At 36.5% G+C, this 27,321-nt stretch overlaps 1 protein-coding gene and 1 pseudogene across 1 annotated transcript; both read right to left on the reverse strand.

Moving 5' to 3' along the window:
* Positions 1 to 204: 204 nt before the first annotated feature.
* On the reverse strand, positions 205 to 22,305 carry LOC107921849 (uncharacterized protein At4g15545-like; annotated as a pseudogene).
* Positions 22,306 to 23,511: 1,206 nt separating this feature from the next.
* LOC107922588 (sperm-associated antigen 1) lies at positions 23,512 to 26,598 on the reverse strand. The gene is made up of 3 exons (XM_016852689.2): positions 26,086 to 26,598; positions 25,027 to 25,215; positions 23,512 to 24,590 (listed from the first exon to the last, which is right to left on the reverse strand). Exons 1-3 carry the CDS (start codon positions 26,263 to 26,265, stop codon positions 24,012 to 24,014), a joined length of 948 nt encoding a protein of 315 aa, XP_016708178.1. The 5' UTR covers positions 26,266 to 26,598; the 3' UTR covers positions 23,512 to 24,011.
* Positions 26,599 to 27,321: the final 723 nt, after the last annotated feature.

Consider the following 27,321-nt stretch of genomic DNA (forward strand, 5'->3'; position numbering starts at 1 on the left):
GAAATGTCTATCAGGTGTCATAATTATTGAGTCTATGGCCAGACTACAAGGAAGCAGCTCAAGAAAAGGATTACATGAACCTTATAATGGACAGGCAGATAGCATCTGCCCAATGCTATGAATAATATGGCAATTCACAAACCACACAGATGGTGTCTAGAATTAGACGTACTGGTAATGGTGAAGTATCTCACCAGGAGATAATTAAGATTTAGCAATGCTGCGATTTAGCAGTCCTTGAAATGATAGAAACAGATTCTTATTATCTGTCCCAAATATCTCTCCAGCCTTCCTCAAAGTTTCCCGGAGAAAAAGGACCAGTGTTACTAAGCACAAAACGTTTGACACTGAACTGGCATAAAGTCTCTGATAACTCAACAACTCATTACCTCTCGAGTTTGCTTCTGAGCATTCAGTTCCTTGATGTTAGCCAAAAATGCACTGAACTGTTCATAGGAAAGTTGACTCCTACACTACAAATACTTCAGATCAGCTTGAGAAGATCCAGGAACTCTCAGGGGATCATAAAATGTATCTACACACTCTTGCTTGAGAAAAGAATAAAATTTACCTGGCTTGACGAAAGAATTCCTTTCCATCAATTCGAGGAATCCGAGCTAAAAATATTTTAAAATATAAGAAAAATGGCTCAGCAGAAAAAAAAGGAAAACAGATAACTAATACTAGAAAACAAAACCAGTTGGTCTATCAGAATAACTGCAATTCTTGTAAACCTGGCGGTGAATGCCTACGAGGAGGAGAGTCAGCTGCAGACAACTGGTGGCTTCATAAGTACCATGAGACTGAAGTCTGCCCATCATATTGAGGCTTTGTTGGAGAAGTTGCACCTGAAGTTTTCGGGGGAGACCCAGCAGCAGAATACCCACTAGGGGAACCACTGGTGGATGTAATTTTTGTTCCAGTAGGAGTCAACCGTGGTGTGATATATGGAGTTCTAGAAAATATTTGTCCAGCATGTCTTGAGGCTGTTTGATAAATATCAGCTTAAAATCCATATCAAAATAGAGCTTTTTAATGAAGTTTCAGTTTCTTTTTCCAGAAAACCAATCAAGTATGATTCTTTCCCAAATTTTGGCATAACTACTGATCAGAATCATTCCAGTAACATGTTAATGTATTTGAAAACAAGTTAAAGAATGCATTGAAGTAGTAGAACATACAACTTCGTATCTTTATCTATATAATTTATGAAATCCCTTTAAGCTTCCTTGAGGAACACATCAATCCCAGGACTTAATAATTTATTTTACATTTTCTGTTTCCTACTGTCAGTTCCACGTCAAGAAAACACTGACTGCAGAGGTAAAGTAATTAACTCAGTTTGGGCAAAGATATTCTCATTACCAATAAAATGCATATCGTGATAAGTTATAACACTGAATGTACCATTACAAACTTGAAAACCTTGAGAAACGGGTCAGGAAAATAGAAAAAGACATAAAACAAAATTATAAAGCATCCTAAATTCATCAAGTTGATCGAATATCAAATTCACAGTTAAGATTCTTGCAAATAAACAAGAGGAAATTGATCGGCTGATCCTAGGATAAGTCTCCTGATTTCATGTTCAAGTAAGTCACACGTGGTAGCCATCCAAAACTACAACTTGACCCAAACAATGTTACTTTTAAAATTTTAGACCATGAACATACATGCAGATCCAAACTGGATCAATCAAAATCCATTAAACGGAGTTGATCAAGAGTCACAATAACCACACTCACCCCTACTTTCTAGAGTAGTAGGAAGGGAAGTTCTTGTTTCTTATGTTTAGGATACTTACCAAAAGATTGAAATAAATTCTATTTTTACCAGTTCTACAAAGAAAAAAAAAGAAAAAAATGAGAAGAAAAAGAGCATTATTATGTTCTTTTGTAACATTATATCTATAATCTATACAACAGTATAACGAGTGGCTTGAGACAAATTATAATTTGGACAAAAGTATCCACAAACTTGTCAAATAACTTAAGCAGCCACATATTTTCTGTCAAATTATATATATATTTTACAATACACAATTATTTATGTTTCTTTAGATTTGTAAAGGTTTTAATGTCTTAGGGCAAGGTTTGGAGAAAGGCTGCCACATTAACAATGACTACCTGATAAATATATACCACATATGTCACAAAAACTCGTATACTTATTTGCAAATGAACTCATGCAACACATTTTTAAAAAAAAAATCATCCTTAACTTCAGTTCATTGTTGACTTCTAGCATAATTGGTTTTCAGTATAGAAATTCTAAAAGTAAGTCTAAAGCTTTAAATCCAAATGTTGTTCAGGTTTTCTTTGAAGAGAAGTCGATCCAATGAAATATTTAAAATATCAAAGGACTAGAATAAAAAAAGCACAATAGTTATTGATAGAAATCCTCTAAATTTGTTCACTAAAAAGTATGCCAATTTATATGCTCTGTCCAGTTTCCAATCTTATAACAAGATGCTAAACCATTTCCAACATAGATGCTGGTTCCTTAGGATCCTATGATACATAGACATAAACATACTGCAAAGAAATTAGTAGACTTGTCCAATTACCTTCATCAACTGTGCTTGCCATGTCCATAGAACCATTAGAAGAACGAACTGATGTGAAGTCATTTATCCCATCATCTACGTGGCAGGAGGTACTATCATTGATCAGAATATTGGCAGCAAGATAGAAGTTAGTCATGGAAAGAAAGGAAAGGAGGAGATAGGCTATTGTTGAATTTCTGAAGTGAGAAATAATGAATGATGAAAGAGGAAAATAAAGAAGAAAATCGAAGCAATATGTGAAATCAAATAATACCCTGATCAGGATAGGCTTTAGGGACTGACTGATCACAGGTCCCAATATCAACCGTTTCAGCTTGTTGTTATAAAGGATTGAGAGCAAGGTTAAAAGAAAATGGTTTCTTCTCAATTGTCTCAACAGATAGAAAGTAAACAGAGAAATGAAGTGCAGATAAAGTTGGCCAAAATTTAAATAGAAGTAACAGAAATGCATTAAAAACAAGAATGGCTAAATATGAAAATCTTACAGATGCATGGTCATCATTTAGTGATTGCATCAGTTGTCACTTAAAAGCCTCCAACTGTCAAAAAACTAGAATATGTTATTCTTTATGCTTCAAATTTCAGAATAAAACACATGAAAATAATAATAATATGATGATGATGATGATAATGATGAGAGAGAGAGAGAACAATGAACAACCATGATTATAGTAGAAAATATTATCTGATTTCTTCAACAAAGGAAGGATGTCCAAACAGTTAGACTACCTACTAGACAAGCAAAGCATGCTTAAATATACCAGGTGGCAAGAGTCTTGTGTTGTGTGGCATGAGAGCTTGAGTTCAATCCTTAGCATCCCTACCTCCAACCCCAATTATCAAAAAAAAGTTTCCAATGTGGAAGTAATCATTCAAAATGCTTTAATCAAGCAACGATAATGTAATACACTAAACATACAGAATGCAAGTGAACTCTTAAGCCTTTAACACCATCATGTCGCACAGAAATAAAGAACCAGGTTTAGTAAGAACCCCACTCACTAACATCGAGAATACATATCTTGGTGAAAGAAATTCCTTAAATTTCTTTATCTAGAAAGTCATTTTAAAATACGAGTACTGGTTAATGAGTAAATTATTATTAGCATGCAATTTGCTATTAGAAATTGTTGACTGCATTTCAAATGAATATCAAAACAGCCAGTAAAACTATTTGGATATCAAAACAGCCTGTTTACCTCCCAGCAAATGGAGCATATAAAAGAACACAGAAAGAATATTAAAGTAACAAATACTTCACGGTTGAAGTTATAAATCTCACAGGTACAGTGGTTAGCAGTTACTTTGCAGATATATTTGTAACTAAAATACATATTCTAATTCTGTATTTTCTACAAGTACGGAAATGTACTCCTTTGAACAAAAATGATTGGAGGAGTTCTTCTTTTTTTCCTTTCTGAATATACATTTTTCACACAAAACAAACAACTTGTTGCTTTAATTTGAAACCTACATGTCGAAATTTAGTAGTCAACTTAAAAATGAAACGAAAATTGGAGTCGTCACCGACCTTTGATTAAGGTGTAATCGGCTCACCTTGAAAATGATTTTGGTCTGCAAAATTTCAGAAAACAGGTTCGGGGGTCAGTTATGCACGAGGAAGGGTTAGCACCCTTGTAACGCCCAAAATTGGTACCGATTTGATTAATTAAGGTCTTAATTTCGAATATCGAAAATTCGTGAAGAATTTTAAAAATTATGATCCTCCCTTTTATTAATGTTAATTTTGTAAAAGGTGTTTGGATAAATCGAGATGAATGCTAAAGACCTTCTCATCTCAGAGTAATAAGATGTCACGCCCAATACATTAGGACACGACATTTTTAGTCCTCGAGAATGAGCTTGTCTTTTGATTTTCAAAACTCTTGCGGTGGAGTTAAAAAGGGATATTCAGTTGCTTTAAGTCAAATGAAAATTTGAAACCCAATACGTTAGAGCACAATTTCTCCAAATTTCTAGCATTAAATATAACCCTTATTATTTAAATCTTCATTTCGAAAAAATGACCCGTCACATCCAATACATTAGGACACGACGTATCGAATTCCCGAAAGTGAGTTCTTGGTTTATGCGTTTTGATTGTAGAAAATTTTAAAATATTCATTTCGAGAAAACAACACATCACATCCAATACATTAGGACACAACGTATCGAATTCCTGAAAGTGAGTTTTTGGTTTATGCGCTTTGATTGTAGAAAATTTTCGATTATTTAGATTCAACGAGGAAAATTGGAACCCAATACGTTAGGGCTCCATTCTCTCGAAGATTCCAAATTCTGGGTATTGCGTTATTTTGAAAGTTTTTGGATAAATTGGTTTTGATACTCAAATGAAATTAAATGTAATTCTTTAAAATAAAAAGGATTGATTAATGATGTACAATGCGAGATGATGATTCATGAACTAAAACGTATACTAACGAACGTCAAACAATCAATAAATATAAATAAACAATACAATATAACAATGGCAGGCATCTCATATTATATGTTGGTAGATATTAATAAGAATTAAAAGGAATATCGGGTAAATTAATATAAACGATTTTTGAAATAGACTAAAAAGTGAATAGCATACAAAGGTGAAAGTTGAAAATTATTAATAAATCACATGCATCAAATTTTATCACAAACAATATATATATCTATATATATATATGCGAATTTGAAATAGATTTGAAGGAGGATAAAAGAAACACTACGTGAAATTATAATATTAAAATGAATTTTAAAGTAAATAAAAATATATGTGTAACATAGCAAATAACATACATACATTAATCTAAATAAGCAACATGTATATCAAAAGAAATGTTTAATAATAACACAAATAATACTAGGGTTAATAAATAATAATATTATTATTATTATCAAATTAATTGCTACATAAAAAAAAGAAAGGGATTAGACTAACTTAAAAACAGAATTAAAAGAACCAAATGAAAATAAAACAAAGTAAAGGGGCCGAATGCAATGCGTGGATAACTTGGGGGACCATATGGGAAATAATCCCCGTCCCTAAAAAACCTTACCAAGGCCTCAACGCACGGATCTCAGCCGCTTCTAGGTCGGGTCATCGGGTTAAGCAGGTTAAACGGTGTCGTTTTGAGGGTTGTTAACCCTAGCCCAAAACGACACCGTGCGACTATATTATTTAAACCTAAAAAAAAATTTTAGCTCAGTTTGCTTAACAAAGAAAAAAATAAAAAAGAAGGCCGTCCCCTCCTCTCGTCTGCGCTAGGGTTTCAACCCTAGTCTCACATCACCGAAAGCTCTGTCGATTTTCGGCCTTACAGCCCTCGCCCGAACTCCGATTGAGGCAAAGTGAACGAGGTTTCGGTCGACGCTAACACAGAAGTAAGTCTTCCTTCCCCTATCTTTATTTTACAAGTATCGAGAGTAATAAGCGAATCGGAGAAACAGAAAAGAGAAGAAAAAAAGAAAAAAGAAGTCACATTCAGCAAACTTTTCTTTTTTGATTACTCTTGCTATTTTTTTGTGTTTGTCTGCGTAATCGTTTACAAAGGTTTCGCCTTTTGTTTTATAGGCCGAAAAAAGTAAACAAAAAATGAAAAATACGAAAAATACAATTTTTTCTATTTTTTGCTGCGTTGTTTGCATCCTATTTGCAGGTGTATGGAGGCAGAAGTCGACGTGGAGGTACGGAGGCGAAGGCGCATGCGTGAGGGCAGAGGCTTGGCACGCGCGGGGGGAGTTAGGGCTATTGCGGCGCTGGGGCTTGCTCGCTGCTAGGGTTTCGGCCTTGATTTGGGCTGGGTATTGGGCTAGTGTTGGGTTTGTAACCTTTGAGCTTAGTGGGTCTAATGTGTTCGGGTTTAGGGTGTCTGAAACTTTAGGCTAGTTGGGCCTACTAGGATTTAGGCTTGTTGATGTAAAGAACTGGACTGTGTTATTTTTTGGACTTTTAATTTTTAATTTGGTTTTATTTTATTTATTTGTTTATTTGGTTTATTTCACTAACGGGCCGGGTAGATTGAGCCTATTCAACTGCCCCTCTTTGCTTATTGTCGTGTAACGGGAATGAAGCAAAGACTAAAAAGGGCCAATTTTTCCCAGTCGTGTCGGACCTTGGTAGCCTTATTTCAACCTACTTCCTTTTCAGATGTGTAGGAATTGGTGCTTCGATCCACTCCACTACAACGTCAGGGAGATATGACTCATAGCTTGAACTTGTTCTGCTGCAACTTTGAAGAGAAGTCTGATGCGATTCGCTCTACTGCAATGCCAGAGAAATAAGATTTGCTTTCGTAGCTTCGATTTATTTGACTGCAACGTTGGGGAAGTAAGATTTGTCGTCCTCAATTTGCTTCACTACTGCTTAGGGAGACAGGATCCACAATCTTCAACCTATTCCACTGCTGTTCAGGGAGATAAGACATACAATCTTTCACCTATTCCACTACTGGTCAGGGAGTTAGGACTTGCAATCTTCAACCTATTCCATTGCTGGTCAGGGAGTTAGACTTGCAATCTTCTACCTATTCCTCTGCTGGTCAAGGAGATAGGACTTACAATCTTCAACCTATTCCACTGCTGGTCAGGGAGTTAGGTTTTGTGATTTCACCGACCTGTTCTCTGGGGAACATGACCTGTATAATTCATTTATGAACTTAATTAGCCTAGTGATTAGGATGTCATGATTAGAATGAGTCAAATGTTCCTAACTAGGCATGTATGAATGATGTATGAATGTCGAATGTCATTTTTGAGAATGATCCTTCTCCATCGCTTAAGTTATCATTGCTCGAGGTTTGTTAAGGCTTTATCACTGACGTGCTATAACACCTTCTTGCCCGGTTGACTTTTCTGAAGAAACACTTAGTCAGATTTCCCCCACTATAAACCCCCAAGTTCAATCCACTCGGACGTAAAATTTGTACCATCATTCTCTCAATGTAACCCAATGGTAGAAAAACTTGGCTTTTCTCAAACCTCTCTTGTCGCAATTCAAGGATATAGAATGTGAAACGCTTTGGTCCTTTGCACCATTCCTATGGTGTCATACCAAATATCTATGCACAAATGAAGGATTCTCTTCTCTAAGGAAACCCCCTCTTATTGCTTGCTTGCTTGTTCACTGGAACCCTATCACCGACATGACATCTTGTCACTTTGTTCAATCAATATTTAGACAACAAAATTTGAAGGGATAGTCTCAATTTAAACTTTTCCTTCCTAGATATTTCAACTTTTAAATCTAGTGCATTCTAAACAATAGTCATGTTTCAGGTTACTATATTATTTAGAAACTTCTAGAGTAATATGCAAAACTTCCATTGTGAAATTTTTATTAGTCCATTAATCATTATTCCAATGCAACATGCTTGGGAGAAGAATGTAATGATGGGTAAAATAGTATTGATTTGAGAACATAGCTCGAAACGAATAAACTATCGAAGATAGTAACAAATGAATTGATTGGTAATGTGTATCTTGCAAAAGAATGAAGTATTCCAAGAATAATAGAATCAAATATAAATAGTATGAAAACTAGGTGCCTCAAATATCACAGCTTGAATTTCTCTGCACAAACTTTCTGAAGACCCTTCTGAGGTTGACATGTGTTTAGGAGATCTACAGTACTCTATTGATGCCCCAAGGCATCGCCTACCTCTTTCTATTTGTTCAGGTATAGCAAGATCATCACATGCCTTAATTCGGTCAAAATTCAAGTTACTCGGATCACCTTGTGCCCCATTTAGATCCAAAATTTGAGCCGCCCCTTTCGAGTTTTCAACTCAAATCCCCTTTGGTCTCAATGCGCCTTTTGCAGGTTTTCACCTTGGCCTCTCTATTTTTCTTTTTTATTTTTCATCTTTCTTTTTTTTAGGACTCAAAGCACCCTCTGCGGGTTTTCACCTTGGTCTTTTCTCCTTTTTATGCGAAGTATTTCTTGACTAAGTCTGAGTTTACTGGATTAGTCAGACTTTTACCGTCCATCTCACTCAAAATCAAAGCTTCACCTGAAAAGGCCTTGTTTACGACATAAGGACCTTCCCAATTTGGCATCCATTTCCCCCTAAAATCTTTTTGTAGAGGAAGGATCTTTTTCAACACCAGGTCCCCCTCATGAAATTCTCTAAGACGAACCTTTTTATAATAGGCTCACATCAATCGTTTCTGGTACATCTGTCCATGGCGAATAGCTTTTAGCCTTTTTCCTTCTATTAGGTTCAATTGATCATATCGAGATTGGATCCATTAAGCCTCATCTAACTTTAGTTCGGCTAGCACCTGGAGAGAGGGGATCTCTACTTCAATGGGTAATAGTGCCTCCATCCTGTAAACTAGAGAGAAAGGCGTTGCTTCAGTAGAAGTCCTAATAGCTGTTCGATAGGTAAGGAGAGCGAATGGTAATTTCTTATGCCAATCTTTGTAAGTCTCAGTCATCTTCCCTACAATTTTCTTGATGTTCTTATTAGCTGCCTCCACTGCGCCGTTTATTTTTTGGCGATACGATGACGAGTTGTGGTGTCTGATCTTGAATTGGCTGCAGACTTCCGCTATTGTACTATTATTCAAGTTCAATACATTGTCAGATATGATTCTTTTAGGCATTCCATATCTACATATGATCTCTTTTTTCAAGAACTTGCTGACTGCTGATTTCGTGACATTAGCATATGAAGTAGCTTCTACCCATTTAATGAAATAGTCAATAACCACGAAGATGAAACGATACCCGTTAGAATCTTTTGGGGATATGGGTCTGATAACATCCATTCCCCACATGGAGAAAGGCCATGGAGAAGTCATGACGTGAAGAGGTGACGGAGGTACGTGTATTTTGTCTGTATAGATTTAGCATTTATGGCACTTCTTGGCATAATTGATGCAATCTCCTTCTATGGTAGACCAGTAATAGTCGAATCTCATAATCTGTCTAGTCATCGTAAATCTATTAGCATGCGTTCCACAAATGCCCTCGTGGACTTCTTCTAGGATTTTTTTGGCTTCCACATTATCCATACATCTCAGTAGTACTTGATCCTTCCCTCTTTTGTATAAAATCTCTCCATCTAGGACATAGTCTATAGCTAATCTCCTTAATTCCCTCTTATCATTCTCCGTTGCCTGCTCAGGGTACTCGCGATTCTTCACGTATTGTAATATGTCTTGGTACCAAGGATGATTAACCTTTTTCTCTTCCTCGATATTGTAGCAATGAGCCGGGGTCTCATAAATGCTCATCTGGATAGGTTTCATATCTTCTAGCTTGTTCACCTTGATCATGGAAGCTAAAGTGGCTAATGCATCAGCCATTTGGTTCTCATCTCGTGGGAGATAGTGGAAAGTAATGTCATCAAACTCTTCCGTCAATTCAAGGACCAACTTTTGATACCTTACTAATTTGAGGTCTCTCGTTTCCTATTCACCTTTGAGTTGGTATATTACCAATACAGAATCCCCATATACCTCTAACGTCTTAATTTTACGTTCTATGGCTGCTCGGATGCCCTTGATGCACGCTTCATATTCGACCATATTATTTGTGCAATCGAAATCCAATTTACTGGTAAAAGGATAGTGGTCTCCATTTGGGGATATCAGGACTGCCCCAATCCCATTTCCTACGGCATTTGAAGCTCCATCGAAATTTAGCTTCCAAGGATGATTTTCTTGAGAATCATGCTCAGCAGTTGCCACGCACATCAAGTCTTCATTTGGGAAATCAAAATCTAGAGGTTCATAGTCTTCTAAAGCTCGGCTGGCTAAAAAGTCTGCTATTGCACTCCCTTTAATACCCTTTTGATTTATATAGACTATATCAAACTTGAAGAGTAAAATCTGCCATCTAGCCATCCTCCCATTCAGCGTAGATAACTCTATCATATATTTTAAGGGGTCTAATCTTGAAATTAGCCAAGTGGTGTGGTAGAGCATGTATTGTCTCAATCTTCGCGTCGTCCAGATCAAGGCACAATATAATTTTTCAATAGGCGAATATCTCATTTCACAGTCGATGATTTTTTTAATAAGATAGTATATCACCTTCTCTTTCCTCCCCGTCTCGTCATGTTGACCTAACACGCATCCCATGGACTTATCAAACACCGTTAAGTATAGGATCAGCGGTTTATCCAGATTAGGCTGTAACAATACTGGGGTACTGGACAGGTACTACTTTACTTTATCAAAAGCTTTCTAACATTCTTCATCCCATACACCTGGGTTATGCTTCTTCAGAAAACGAAATATGGGATCGCATTTCTCAGTTAGTTCTAAAATGAACCTAGAAATATAATTCAATCTCCCTAGGAAACCTCAAACCTCTTTTTGAGTACGCGGTGGAGGTAATTCTTGTATTGCTTTGACTTTGTCCGGGTCGACCTCAATCCCTTTTTCACTGACTACAAACCCCAGAAGCTTTCTAGACCTAGTCTCAAAGGTACACTTGGCTGGGTTGAGCTTGAGTTGGAACTTTCTTAATCATAGAAACAACTTCTCAGGACTTGCACATGTTCCTTCTCTGTTTGAGATTTGGCAATCATGTCGTAGACATAGACTTCTATTTCTTTATGCATCATGTCATGGAAAAGGGTCACCATGACTCTCTGGTATGTAACTCCTGGCATCACCCTATAACAGAAGGTTCCCCATAGGGTTATGAATGTGGTCTTCGTCATATCTTCAAAATACATTTTAATTTGGTTATATCCTGAGAAACCGTTAATGAAAGAAAATAATGAGTATCCTGCCGTGTTGTCCACCAATGTGTCGACGTGAGGCGAGGGAAAATTATCTTTCTGGCTAGCCTTATTTAAATCTTTGTAGTCTATACACATTCGTACCTTCCCATCCTTTTTAGGAACGAGTACGATGTTGGCCACCCATTCTGAGTACTTGACCACTTATAGGAATCCAGTATCGAACTGCTTTTGAACCTCCTCCTTTATTTTTAGCACAACATCAGACATCATTCTTCGAAGTTTTTGCTGAACTGGTTTGCAATCATCTCTTATAGAAAGACGGTGTACTAAAATGTCTGTATTGAGACCAGGCATATCTTGGTATGACCATGCGAAGATGTCTTTGAACTCCTGAAGTAATGCGATGAGGTCTCGCTTCGTTTCTTTAGTTATGCGTGTTCCCATCTTTACTACTTTTCTTTCCTCCAGGGTCACAATCTCCATCACTTCCTTATGAAGTAGGATTTGTTTCTCATCCTACTCTACCATCCTCAACAGGTTTGGAGATAAGTTACTATCTATGTCGTCTTCAAAATCCTGAGATCCCTTTAAGCACATGTCTCGTTCAAAAGGATTCTCTGAGTCCATAGCAGAGTCACTAATGTCATTGATATCTGGAGACCTGTTACAGGTGCCAAGGAGTATACAAAGAATGTGAAAATTCTAAGTATATTTATTCGTATGGTATGATTGTAAAATTGATGAAAGAATGATTTGGATGAATATGAAAGAATCCGCAGTAATTACTCATATAAAAGAATGAAAGAATCTTAAAGGAAATATATGTTCCAAACAACTGCAAAGATGAATTTCATTAAGATAATGATGTTTGAACATAAGCCTATTTCACAAAGGATTTCTTATTGTTTCTAGGCTAAAACAACAAGTATGTTCTGAATATTACTCTGAGAAGGCTCTAAAAACTTCAGGTATCTCTTCTGCAGTCCAATTATTTAAAACACTCTCAGGTTCATAGGGACGGATATCTAATAAGGTCCCTTATTCATTTGTGTCATCATGAATGGCGTTGATGTGAACATTTTCCAACATCTCATTGATGCTTTCTTTTACCGATATCCTTCTCTGAGAATGAATAATCCCTCTCGATACAAAAGTCTCGGATATGTGGGGAAAGGTCATAGGCTCCCACTTGACTTATTTTCCGCTCAAACGTGCCCTTCTTCTCTCCTGCCTCTTTTCTATTTCCTTCTTTTGTTTCATATCTGGTCTGTAGCCCAGGCCAAAGTGATCAAACTGTCCTTCAGTACTGGTGCCTCAACTCTTCCTTGTAGATGACTTCCCAAACCTCTTCCTGGCAAGGCTCCCATTTCTACCATCAACTGCAGACCCATCTTCGTGGTCTTGGATATTCTTAGTACCGGGATTCTATCTCCTTCGGTAATAAACATTACGTTCACGAATTCTAAAGACTGGAAAGAACATCCTAGTGCCTCATCATCGGTCTCCACATATGGTGCATTGTTAGTTACTGTCGCGATGATATCTTCTTCAGCACTTATCGTCACCAATCGACCTTCTGACACTAACTTCAACTTCTGATGAAGTGATGACAGCACAGCCCCTGCCGAGTGTATCCAAGGTCTTCACAACAAACAGTTGTAGGAAGGTTTGATATCCATTACCAGGAAGTCTACCTCATAAGTGGTTGGGCCTATTATCAACGGAATCTTAATTCTTCCTATGACTCTTCTTTCAGTTCCATCAAATACCCTCACTATATTCTAACATGCCTTCATATGTGAGTTATCCACAGGTAGTCTATCTAGGGTGGACAGGGGCAATACATTCAATGCAGACCCATTATCAATCAAAACTCTCGGCAACGTGTACCCTTTACAACGAGTGGTAATGTGCAAAACTTTAGTTAAGCCCCTACCTCTAGAAGGTATTTCATCATCTTTGAAGAAGATAAAATTGTCAGCACTTATATTGTTGACCAACCGATCCAACTTATTGACTGAAATGTCATTAGCTACATACGTCTCATTCAATACTTTCATCAATGCACTTCGATGTGCCTCAGAACTCAAGAGTAGAGCTAACACCGATATACGCCCCAGTTGTTTATGCAGTTGTTCCATAACACTGTACTCACTGTGTTTTAGAAATTTTAAGAATTCCTTAGCTTCTTCTTCTTTTATTAGCTCATTGATCAACGGTTCAAGCACGATTATTTTTTCTCTCTTTTTCTTTTCTGTCGAAGCTCCTTCTTTTGTCGGTTCTGCTTGGGGGTTTATCAAGTCGTAGCACTTCCCACTACGCGTATGAAAGCCTATACCTTAATCCCCTTCTGCCATAGCAGCCGAAGTCTCCTTTCCTGGAACAGTTATGTTGCATTCATAGTTCCATGAGACTTTCTTGCTATCTTTGTAAGGGAAGGTTGCCGGTTTCTGAATGATGATCTTCGACATTATATATGTTCTAACTTCACTATTCTTAGGTCACGAAATGATGACCACAGGATAATTAGCTTTTGGAACTCCTGCCGTTAATTTTAATGTGCATATGTTTCCTTTCTCTTAAACTTCTTCATAGAACTCCGTCTCTTTGTTATCTATCATGCCTTGAACCAAAGTTTTGAATTCTGTACATTCTTGTATCTCGTGTCCTATCTCATGGTGGAACTCATAGTAGTTCCCTTTCTGTTCATAACTCTTTTCTAAATCTGCAATGATTAACCCCATTTTTTCATCTCCTTCCTGACCCATCTCAAAGGGGTTCTTACCTCTACAACGTCTGTCTTAACATTTCTCCCTATGTTTCCACTCATCATGTTCACCTCGTTATAATTAGGCAATGGGTTTTCTGTATTGAGCAAATCATCCAACTTGACAACACCCATACCGATCAGCTTTTCAACTAGTTTCTTGAATGCTATGCAATTTTCTATGAAATGCCACATAGTCCCCATATGGTAGTCGCACTGCGCGCTCGCATCATACCAATTAGGGTACGGCGGTTGTAGGGGTTTTAGATAATGAGGGGCAACAACATGTGTATCGAATAACCTCTGATACAGCTCCTTATACGACATTGGGATTGGCGTGAACTGGAGCTTCTCAGTGCTTTGCCTTGCTCCAGATTCTTGTCTTGATGAGCCTGGCTGGTTGGCTGTCACCTTCCCCGGTTGATTCACCGTAATCGACTTTGAGTAACCTTTTTTATATGTACTCACGTTGTTTACCTCATTCTCCTTTTTCTTCGAAGCTGACCTTCGGTTACTTTCTCCTGCATCAATTTTCCCGCTTCTGATAGCATTTTTGATCATTTCACCATTCATGACTATGTTAGAGAAGCTTTTGGTGGCACTTCCTATCATGTGCGTGATAAACGGGGCTTTCAAGGTGTTAATGAAGAGCATTGTTATCCCTTTCTCCAAGAGGGGTGGCTGAACCTAGACTGCAACCTCCCTCCACCTCTGTGCATACTGCCTAAAAATTTCGCTTGGCTTCTTTTCCATGTTTTGCAAAGTGATTCTATTAGGAACCATATCTGTCACATGACTGTATTGCATCATGAATGCTTGAGCTAGGTCCCTCCATAAACCAATCTTGGTACGGCTCAATTGATTGTACCATTTGGACGCTGCCCCTACCAAACTGTCTTGGAAGCAGTGTATTAGCAGCTGATTATTGTTAATGTAGCCAATCATCCTTCTACAGAACATAGTGATATGGATTTCGGGACAGCTAGTTCCATTGTATTTTTCAAATTTAGGCATTTTGAATTTGGGAGGAAGTACTAGGTCTAGGACTAAGCTTAGATCCTTAGCGTCAATTCCCTGACTACTATCAGCGCTTTCCAAGGCTTTAAATTTTTCCTCCAACCATTTATACCTATATTCCCACTATTTTGGTAGTTCCGCGTTCACCTTTCCTTCTTCAGTTGTTTCATCAAAATCGGGAATAATAGGATTAATTGGGTTATCTCCCAGGCTTAAACTAAATCTTCCCTAGAAAATCATGGAGATTGTGACATCAGTTTGTAATTGTTACGGCCTAATTATGACAGACGGTCTTCTTAGGTATATTTCAGCTTGGGTTTGTACATTTGGTGGAGTAAAACTCGAAGAACACAACGGATCCTCATTACCTTCTCCAGGATTGGCCATAAGGCCCTTTCCCTTATCTACTCTCCCCGTCAGTAGATGGGTCAATTCAGCCATCGCATCTTTTTGAGCCTTAATCAATTTTTCCATAATGTCTTATTGGATTTTATCTAGCCGCTCTTGCATTTATACTAGTAATCGTTCTTGCATATCTTTTTGCATTTGCTCCAATTTCTCTAATCTTTGGTCCATTTCCTTAGTTTTTTGGCGAGTACCGTACTGATGTTTAATTGGTGAGCTTTTGTCGGTTTCCAGATTAGCTGTAATGATTTAACCGGTTAGGGTCTTTCGGTGGACTCTAATGCATATGATGCAATGTAATGCGAATGCATGAGTGCAAAGAGGCGTCGATTCTGATTCAATTTCATTTAGAAAACTTTACTAGAAAACAAAATTCTTTACATAAAACAGATTACATATATGGTTTTGCCCTAGTGCTCAGAACTTTAATTTTCCTAAGTAATGAAGCTAATTCTTGTCCCCAACTTGATTCCAGCTCATACTTTACGCTCAGTGCATCGGCTTGTACCGCCAAAGTCTGCAGGTGATTAGCTACCTCTCGAATTTGAACCACAGCTTCTCCCATGATATGATCTCTGTTTTCAACTTGATTCTGAAAGTGGTGAAGTTGCTCCCTTTGACAACTTTCGTTGGTTTCCAGGTACTCAGTCCGGATCTCACAATTTCGCAATGCCGATTCTAACTCTTCTATTCTTTCTTTCATTTCTTCGATCTTGCTCAAGTTCGCTCTCAATTCCATCGCGAAATTTCAACTTTGGTACTGATGAAGAGATCTTTCTAACTCAGCCACTCTACCTTTTAGTTCACATTTTTCCTTTTGGTTCTCTGACAAACTCTTCTCTAAAGCTCCATTTCGTGCCTGAACCTCTCGGAATTTCTTTTCCCATCCATCAGCCTTGATATTTTCTTCTCGAATCTCTTGACGCCACTGTTCTGAAGTTTTCCCTAGCCCAGCAATTCTTATTGATAAACTCAACTTCTTATAGTCTGTCTTCAAACTGTCCAGATCTTTTTCAGCTTTGTTCTTACCTTTTCTTAATTTCTCAGTCTCTAACTTTTGAACATCCACATCTAATCCCAAGTGCATCTTTTCTTCTTCCAACTGCTCGATCATTTTTTCAAGCTCTGCATTCCTCTTCTCAAAATCTTGCTTTATAATTTCCAATTCAGAGGGAACAACCCGCAAATGTTCTTCTATCGATGGACTGTCTCCTTGACCTGGTCTTGGGATATTATCATTGATTCTTTTAACCCACCATTCATTATATTCAGGAGTTGTCATCGGGCCTACGACTAATCTCTTCATCCGTCGAGTTTGGTCCCATGCACTGGTTATCTCTCGAATCTTCTTTTTATAGCCATTGTCTTAATATGAGAATTCGAACTCAGCTAAGCCTTGGGTTGCAGGTATAAACTACCTTGACCTGTACTGTCTTAGCACCATCAATGGAGCATAACCAACAGCTCTCCAGATTCCAAGTAACGGGACTCAATCAAAATTACTACATCGGTACAAGATCTCATCCGGAAGCAACCACGGGGCTCTCTACTCGATGTCCTCCTCATAAAGATCCTGAAGAATAACCAACCATTTCTCTTCCGATTTATCATCTCTCCTTGGTGTGTCTATTATCTCTTTTAATAGCAAATAATTTTCAGAGAAGACTCGATACGAAACCTTATTAATTTTCCAAAAATGACTGTGGAACCATGCAAGTAGAAGCTGCACACATCCGATGAATCTGCCTTCACCCGTCCTTCGACATGCATTTAGTGACCTAAAGGTTTCTGCCAAAATTGTCGGAACTGGCATAACCCACTTATCAAGTCGGTCAAAGAGATCTGAGATCGTCTCCTCTACGTGCTCTAGGTCCCTAAGAAAAATTACTAGCCCATAAATGCTCAGAGCAAAGACGTCGACATTTTTCCTCGCATCAGGGTATGCCAAAATCAGCTATTGCAGGCTTTTCCAAGGGATACATTTGCTTTCCCCCTTCTGCTTGATCCGTGCTGTGACCCACTGCTCTCTCATTCCGGTGATGTTCATCAACTTCTTTTCAAAGGTTGGGACATTAATGGCTCTAGAGTAGACTTTATCAACTTGGATCTTCGGGCAACGAAGCAAAGCTGTATATCTATAGTGGGCACTAAATCAACCCTTCCAAAGGTAAAGCAACCATATGCGGGGTTCCAATACTGAGCGAGGGCCCGAAACAGATGTTCATCTACCTTCATGTTGAGTAGATACGGCAAATCCTTATAACTAGAGTTGAACAATTACTTAGTTTCGCCATCCCAATGATCCCATATTACCTTTAATTCCTGAAGGCTATTTTGCGTTACACTGATACGGGTGTAGTCCCACAACTCTGACGTGTACCCCCCGGCTAGACTATCTCCTTTCTCTAATTGTGTTTTCTCCGACCACATATGGATAGCAGCATTGTCCTCTACTTGAATATGAAATGACATGCAAACATAGCAAAAGACATCATAAGTTAGTGCAACATACAATGACACAACTTCAAGCAAGTAAAAAAAAACACCTATCGGGGTAGCAGCTAGAGTTTCCGCAATACGATCGAGGGTGGACTCCTAGTGTTTCCTATATGCAGTTCAGTTCTAAAGTTGAGGTGCCCGAACTAGCAGATTCCTCGATCCTCACCCATTATAGGCTCATACAGACCGAGTTCGGTTCAGGGGAATACATTTCCCTATGGCTACACGGAGATGAAAATCTTATGAAGACATAGATACGGATGTATCCCGGAAGCAGTCCACTATCCTGCACGGAGGTGAAAACCTCACGAAGGACTATTTTCTCACTCCCACTTAAAAGGGTAATAGTAAACAGTCTGTATGCAATATGATGCAAAGATATAAAACTCAATTTACAGTAATCATACCATAAACAAATGTAATGAGAAGATCGTAATTTTTCAAATTAAATTTTTAATTTTCAATAATAAGACAAAAATAATCAATTTTACAGCTTGACTCTCTTGAGGTCCCCAGTGGAGTCGCCAAGCTGTCGAAACCATTTTTTTGAAAACAAAAAAAAATTTAATAGTCGACTTAAAAATAAAACAAAAACTGGAGTCGTCACTAACCTTTTAGTAAGGTGTAATCGGCTCACCTTGAAAATGATTTTGGTCTGCGAAATTTGAGAAAATAGGTTCGGGAGTCGGTTACGCACGAGGAAGGGTTAACACCCTCGTAACGCCCAAAATTGGTACCGAATTGATTAATTAATGTCTTAATTTCGAATATCGAAAATTCGTGACGAATTTTAAAAATTATGATCCTCCCTTTTATTAATGTTAATTTTATAAAAGATGTTTGGATAAATCGAGATGAATGCTAAAGACCTTCTCGTCTCAGAGTAATAAGATGCCACGCCCAATACATTAGGACACGACATTTTTAGTCCTCGAGAATGAGCTTGTCTTTTGATTTTCAAAACTCTTGCGGTGGAGTTAAAAAGGGATATTCAGTTGCTTTAAGTTAGATGAAAAATTGAAACTCAATACGTTAGGGCACAATTTCTCTAAATTCCTAGCATTGAATATAGCCCTTATTATTTAAATCTTCATTTCGAGAAAACGACACGTCACATCCAATACATTAGGACACGACATATCGAATTCCCGAAAGTGAGTTTTTGGTTTATGCGTTTTGATTGTAGAAAATTTTAAAATCTTCATTTCGAGAAAGCGACACATCACATCCAATACATTAGGACACGACGTATTGAATTCTCGAAAGTGAGTTTTTGGTTTATGCTCTTTGATTGTAGAAAATTTTCGATTATTTAGATTCAACGAGGAAAATTGGAACCCAATACGTTAGGGCTTCATTCTCTCGAAGATTCCAAATTCCGGGTATTGCGTTATTTTGAAAGTTTTTGGATAAATTGGTTTTGATACTCAAATGAAATTAAATGTAATTCTTTAAAATAAAAAGGATTGATTAATGATGTACAATGCGAGATGATGATTCATGAACTAAAACGTATACTAGCGAACGTCAAACAATCAATAAATATAAATAAACAATACAATATAACAATGACAAGAAACTCATATTATATGTTGGTAGATATTAATAAGAATTAAAAGGAATATCGGGTAAATTAATATAAACAATTTTTGAAATAGACTAAAAAGTGAATAGCATACAAGGGCGAAAGTTGAAAATTATTAATAAATCACATGCATCAAATTTTACCACAAACAATATATATATATATGTGAATTTGAAATAGATTTGAAGGAAGATAAAAGAAACACTACGTGAAATTATAATATTAAAATGAATTTTAAAGTAAATAAAAATATATGTGTAACATACCAAATAATATACATACATTAATCTAAATAAGCAACATGTATATGAAAAGAAATGTTTAATAATAACACAAATAATACTAGGGTTAATAAATAATAATATTATTATTATCAAATTAATTGCTACATAAAAAAAGAAAGGGATTAGACTAACTTAAAAATAGAATTAAAAGAACCAAATGAAAATAAAACAAAGTAAAGGGGCCGAATGCAATGCGTGGATAACTTGGGGGACCATATGGGAAATAATCCCCGTCCCTAAAAAACACAGCATATAATCTGGGCCCAGATGAAACAAAAGCAAAATGAAGTGCGAAATTTATAAATAAATAAAAACTGATATGAAAACACTACGAAGTAAGGGGGACCGAATGCACAAATAACCCTACCAAGGCCTCAATGCGCGGATCTCAGTCGCTTTTGGGTCCGGGTCATCGGGTTAAGCAAGTTAAACGGTGCCGTTTTGAGGGTTGTTAACCCTAGCCCAAAATGACACCGTGCGACTATATTATTTAAACCTAAAAAAATTTAGCTCAGTTTGCTTAACAAATAAAAAAATAAAAAAGAGGGTCGTCCCCTCCTCTCGTCTACGCTAGGGTTTCAACCCTAGTCTCACATCACCAAAAGCTCCACCGATTTCCGGCCTCACAGCCCTCACCCGAACTCCGATTGAGGCGAAGTGAATGAGGTTTCGGTCGACGCTAACACAGAGGTAAGTCTTCCTTCCCCTATCTTTATTTTACAAGTATCGAGAGTAATAAGCGAATCGGAGAAATAGAAAGAGAGAAAAAAAAAAAGAAAAAAGAAGTCATCTTCAGCAAACTTTTCTTTTTTGATTGCTCTTGCTATTTTTTTTGTGTTTGTCTGCGTAACCGTTTACAAAGGTTTCGCCTTTTGTTTTATAGGCCGAAAAAAGTAAACAAAAAATGAAAAATACGAAAAATACAATTTTTTCTATTTTTTGCTGCGTTGTTTGCATCCTATTTGCAGGTGTACGGGGGCAGAAGTCGACGTGGAGGTACGGAGGCGAAGGCACATGCGTGAAGGCAAAGGCTTGGCACGCGCGAGGGGAGTTAGGGCTGCTGCGCCGCTGGGGCTTGCTCGCTGCTAGGGTTTCGGCCTTGATTTGGGCTGGGTATTAGGCTAGTGTTGGGTTTGTAACCTTTGAGCTTAGTGGGTCTAATGTGTTCGGGTTTAGGGTGTCTAAAACTTTAGGCTAGTTGGGCCTACTAGGATTTGGGCCTGTTGATGTAAAGAACTGGACTGTGTTATTTTTTGGAGTTTTAATTGTTAATTTGGTTTTATTTTATTTATTTGTTTATTTGGTTTATTTCACTAACGGGCCGGGTAAATTGGGCCTATTACACTACAATTTACTAAACTTTTAGGAATCCAGCAAGCCACAAATTTCAAACAATAATTGATTTTTAAATTAATTAAATTTAACTATTAAATCCATTTCTTATCTAAATTAAAGCAAACCTTAAGCTACTTTATCATTAAAGAATTTTGTAAGAAGCAATTAGAAAAATCAACAAACTTAACTGTATCTATTTCTTAATCATAATAACTTTGATCCGCTCCTACTGCGATTGAGTTTTAATCTTTAGCAAAAGCTCAAAATTGTTAACGTTAACGTTACTAAATACTATAAACCTTAATGAACTTCACCATATTTTCGTAAGTAGATTATTTAATTAATCTCTAGAAAAAAAAAATGAGTGCAAATAAAATTAAAATTTTCAATCTCACCTTAGAGAAATCACGACTAAGTTTCTTTGCTGTCATTGCCAATGAATCACGCTCCTCCGAAAGCTTAATCTTCAATAAGCAATACAAAGTCGTCAAAATCATGAACAATACAACCCGCAATTTTATACAAATACCTTTAGAAAGATCGAATTTGTACTCAATAAATAATACCAACAACAGAAATTCAGAAACAAGATTGTTAAAAATAACCTCGAAAGAAAATAAGGGGGAAAGGAGAGAGTGAAGAAAAAAAAAAGAAACCAATCTAATCCATTACCCCCCCCCCACCCAAAAAAAAAAAAACCTGCATTCCTAACACTGTGAAAATACACCCAAAATTGGTTCAATAAGTGAAAAGAAATTAAGAGAAAAATGAAAAGGACTTACATTTTCCTCGAAAGCAATCTTGAATCTAGACTCAGCATCTTGATTAAGTTGCTGCAATGTTGATAGTTTATCTTCCAGTTCGAAAATGATATGATCTTTTTCGTACATTTTCGCCCTCATCCTCCCCATCTTCCCTTCCATATTTGACACTCTGGATGCGATTGCCATAGAAGTTATCTTACGCGCCAGATCCAACTGCTCGTAAGTATCAGTGGGTATGACTGCAAGGACCTCTTCCGCCAGATTGAAATCCATGCCGCCCCCCTGCGACATCGCTGATGCTGTCTCTTCTTCGGCGGTCGGGTTTGATTTGTTGGTGAAAGGGAAACATTTAAAATAGGAGAGAGAAAAGGAATTAGAGTACAAAATACAAGTACTGTTATTTTGGTCGTTGGATTTTGGGCTTAATTTCTGTGGGGTTGGTTTCTTAATTTTAAACTTTTCCCTCCAAATATTAAACCAAACACAATCCACCCCCTTCGATGGGAATATCGTTTTTTCAATATCAATTATTTTAATGAAATTTTTATTTATTTATATTAGCTAAATGACATCTTATTAAATTTGTATCATTAACAATGTTTTAAGAACTCGATCAATGATCGAACGAGTCAGTTCGTCAATTCTTGGTTTGATTGGTTTGATTAATTTAATTGAATAAATAGGAAAAATTAATTTGATCGATCAACTCAACCAATTCACAAATTAATCGGTCCAATCCAGATACTCAATATAAATATTACATAAAAATACATTGGATTATACATTAGTGTTAAACATATCATTTGACTTCAAAAGTGCTTTTTCCAAACTCTTTGGCAATTAGATTCAAAAACTATCTGTCTAAAATTGCTTACACTCCAAAGTTACTTTTGAAAAGTATCGCTAAACAAAGCCTTACTCAAGATTCATGAAAAGAGTTACAACGATTCCTTCGGTGATAATCATATTTCTATAAAGCATCTAACCTGATCAATAATGGGTAGAGAGATCAATACGAGTATAAAATAACTGGGAATGTGAGATAAAACCATTTTAACAAGTTCCTTTACATGTGTTAAAAAGATAGAAGATCTTACCAAGCGACACTCATAAAAGAATTTCAGGCATGAGTATCATGTAAGAACAATACAAGTTTTCATGCCATGTCAAGCATTCAACCTAAATTGGGTTGATAATAAATGTAAAAGTCCAACTTGAAAGAGAGATCATAGACAATAGATTCAACCTATGTAGGATAACACCACTTTAACGCTATAAAAATACCCTTGGGGTTCTAATGTTGGGATTTGCCATGGGGAATCATGCCTGTTGTTTCCGATTGTTGGTCCTTCCAATTGTTAACTTTATGTTTGGATATTGGAAGACACATAAATAAAGCAATTGACATTGATTCTTATCTACAATCAATAGCTCCTTCCAGGCAGAAATTGTCAATTGTTACAGACGGCCATATAAAATCCATGTCCATAACAGTACAGGCTTAATACATATCCTAACGATCAGTAATTCAAGCTATGCATTCAAATTCTATACATTGGAATCAAACAAATTTATTCAAATAATAAACAACAAAAATTACAACCTGTTCAATTTTTATTGACTTGACCAGAACACAATAATCAAAATTCGGATCAAATATAACCAACAACTTTAACTACAGCGATTAATATACAAATATCCAGAAAAATTTTACAATTATTGATGTATATAATTGTTCATCCAATGCAAACCAGCTGATAGATTCAAAGTTCTCATCTCCATTTAAGAAAATTAAGCAACCAGAAGAGAGATTTGTAAATAATTACAGCACCAGAAATGATTACCTGACTCTAAAATCAATGAGGATAGTCCGTTAATATGTGCAGCCTGGAATATTTGAATGGCACTTTGATATGGAAGAACTCAAACCAGGGAGGCAACTGTAATATGGGTTGCCCCTGCCTTCGGATGTTTAAACATGATATACCAAACAAAGTTTCTCAAACCACACTTTACTCGGCATAGGAGACTCATTGTGAAGATTTAAGGAATCAGAAATGTTATTCACATCATTATAACTTTTACTTCATCCCATTTCACTTCACTGACCGTATGCCAACAGTTCTTACCCGGAACCGATACTGAGGCTGAGAGTCTTCATCATCATCGTCGTCATCATCATCTTCACTGGAGTCATTTTCAACTCTGTCCCACCGTGCATAATCGAGAGCTGAGTGTCCCTTTGGTTTAGGGATCGCCTGCCATCCCTTGGAATCTTTGATGCCCTCTCCGAAAGGATCAGCAACTCCAACTCTTTGGGGCACATTCTTCTGACCTGAATATTCCTTGGGTTTAGGAATTGCCTGATATCCTTTGGAATCCTTCTCATTTGGTTTTTGAAGGGCAGTTACTCCAGGATTTCTTTCAGGCATATTATTACAATCTGTTTCCAGCTCAGCATATTCTTTAACCTCAGATTTCTCAGAGGGAATTATTTTCTCTTTAATTGGATACTCATTAAGCTCAGCAGCATTCAGATCTTTCCCAATTGCTGGCACTACTAGGTCTTCCTTATTGTCGTCTTGTCTCACTTCTTTCTCACTTGTATCGGGTTGCTCATGTTCTTCTTCCTCTTCTTCCAACTCTGCTTCAGATTCAGGTATCGGAGCAAGTGCCTTTCCTTAAGCAAAGAAAACAAAATCCACTTTCTTACTGACATCCAGAATATCAAATACAAGGCAGCTTAAGACAGAACTAGTGGAACCAATTTTGGCGATAGCTTTCCCAATGACCATGAGCAAGCAATTGATTTAGTATAAGCTGCCAGATATTGGAGCAAGTGACTCTCCTTAAGCAAAGAAAACAAAGTACACTTTCTTACTGGCATCCAGAATATCAAATATAAGCCAGCTTAAGGCAGAATTATTGGACCAATTTTGGTAATAGCTTTCAGAAAAACAATGAGGAAGCAAATGGTTCAGAATAAGCTAACGGCAGACAATTGAGAAGTATTAAGTGAAATAAAAAGACAAAAGTACCCAGTTAATTAACAAGACAAGATAGACTATAGCAGAGAAACATCTACAAGAAAAAAGAAATAAGGGGGTATACCACTTGTGTCCTTAAACGGGCTTGAAGGTTATGATAAACTTCGGAAGAGGGATCCAACTCTATGAGCTGGTTGACATCAAAGAGAGCTGAATTGTACTCCTTTAGTGTGACTAGTGTTTGTGCTCGTAGCATCAGAGCTCCAGTGTGCTTATGGTCAAGCTCAAGAACCGAGGTACATTCTTCTGCTGCCTAAGGTTGAATTAACAACTTAAGTTTACAGATAACAGTTTCTGTGCATTAAAGTAAAATGGATAACCCAATACGCATGCATTCCATGAATAGTGAAAGCGCATTAAGATGCCAAACATATAAAGAAACAGGTAGAAGAAAACAGAATTTGTTTATCAGTTTTTCAACATGATCTTCCGCAAGATATGACCCTAGCAAAAGTAGTAGAATGCAACATTAAAACAAACGCTGATTCTTATTAGAATCTAGAGTAAAAGCAAAACTATCAAAACAAGAACTTTTGCCACAAATTAAAAACCTGGATTTTTTTAATTAATATCATCTTCAACAATTATTTCTATTGAAATAGTCTAATAAAACAAAGAACCTTGTTATCTGCTCACGGTTCCCGCTCGTCCCTTTCCCTCTCTATTCTTGAGATCACTCAAATATCACAACCTTGCTAAAATTATGGTGAAAGAAAATTTCACTTTCTAAATAAGATTTTCTAAAAAATGAAAAGAACATCCAATTAAGAGTACTGAAAATAGGACACACATAATATCCCAACTAAATTATATGAGAAGGAAAAAAAAAAAAAAGAGACCAAAATTATTTTACATTTTCATTTTAATCCATTAAAAACAGATAAATAAACCCGCCCCCCAACAAAGCAGTTTTCGTCCATGAAATTATTATATTAAACCCATGAAAATGTCGAAATAAAACAGTAAAATAAACTTTTTTTTCGAAATTCCCGAAGTCCGGAAAGTCCAATCTGAAACACGATAATTACTAAAAACTACTGAAAAGTAAAACCCAATAGGCAAAATCAAAGGCAAACCAATGTAATGATAAAAGGAAAAAGAATAAAAAAGAGAAAAGAGAAACCTTTTTGAAATGATGTAATTTCAAGTAACAAGCGGCTCTGTTACTGTGCAAAGCGATCTTCTGAGGCTTCGTTTTGGCAACAGCCAGCGCCTCGGTGTAGTAACCCAGAGCTTCGTTGTACCTCCCTTCTCTATACATCTGGTGGGCCCTTTCGATCTTGTTAAACGACGCTGTGGCCATGCTGAACCTCCCCGCTCCTGCCACTCGGTTCCTCCGATCTGGTCAAACAGTTAGGGATTTGGGATGGAACAGAAAACAAATCAAACAAAATGATAAGAAAGAGAGAGAAAGAGAAAGGGTGAGGAGGCGTTCCCAGAAATGATAATTGAGGATGAGATTAGTGAGGGTTAAGGCAGGGGATTTTCTGTGTGTTTATTTTGATTTTGGGTTTTAATTATGAAGTGGGCTCAACTCGGGGTTTTGAAATTTTAGTGGGAAAAGGTTAGCGTGGTAAACAGGGGTGGGTGAGAAAGGGGTAGTTTGATTTTTTAATGCTGGGAATGGTGCGTAGCCACAATAGATATTGTTAAATTTTGCTTTTATTACAGATACATAATTTTAAAAGTTATTGTCTATTGCATAAATACTCTTCCGTTCCGTTTCAATTTAATTTTTATATTTTAATTTTTTAATCAAATAAATATTTAAACATAATTTTTTTAAAAAGTATTTAAACATAAAATATAAATAGTTTTTATTATATTTTGTTATTACATTTTTATTATTTTAATAGTTTATATATAGAAGGATAAAATGATAATTTCATATAGTAGAGTGGGTAGGGGTGAGGCAAACAATTATCATAACCGTACCATATCTACTATCCAAAAGAAAAAAACTCACTCCGTTCAAAGTGGTTTGAAATCTATCGGGCGGTTTAGGCTTTGTCATCCCTAGTTGCATTGCTAATCTATTTAAGCTTAGTTTGTTTCATAGAAAATAACTTACAAAAAAAATTTTAATTATTTTTTTATTTATTTCATAAAAGTAGCTTGACCAACAGAAAATAATTTACAAATCAATGGAAAATAAGCTTATAATATAATTCTCCTTTTTAAGAGGGTAAGTTATTTTCTGAAAAAAAAAACTCTTTTATGAGTAATTTTATTTTTATATAAAAATTAATTTGAATCAAACCTAATATTATTATATTAATAATATTTTTTTATTTTTATTTTATTTTTAAAAATATTTAAAATATCAATATAAAATATTATAATTTTTAATATTATTAAA

Source organism: Gossypium hirsutum, chromosome D01 (assembly GCF_007990345.1).
Source record: "Gossypium hirsutum isolate 1008001.06 chromosome D01, Gossypium_hirsutum_v2.1, whole genome shotgun sequence".
In the NCBI taxonomy this organism is placed as follows: domain Eukaryota; kingdom Viridiplantae; phylum Streptophyta; class Magnoliopsida; order Malvales; family Malvaceae; genus Gossypium; species Gossypium hirsutum.

Excerpts from the sequence above, each read along its gene's own strand:
- LOC107922588 (XM_016852689.2), bottom strand. The coding sequence starts at position 26,265 with ATGGCCACAGCGTCGTTTAACAAGATCGAAAGGGCCCACCAGATGTAT. Across the intron at positions 25,216-26,085 it reads AATTACATCATTTCAAAAAG|GCAGCAGAAGAATGTACCTC; the intron begins GTTTCTCTTTTC and ends ATTCAACCTTAG. Across the intron at positions 24,591-25,026 it reads CCCGTTTAAGGACACAAGTG|GCACTTGCTCCGATACCTGA; the intron begins GTATACCCCCTT and ends GCTTAAGGAAAG.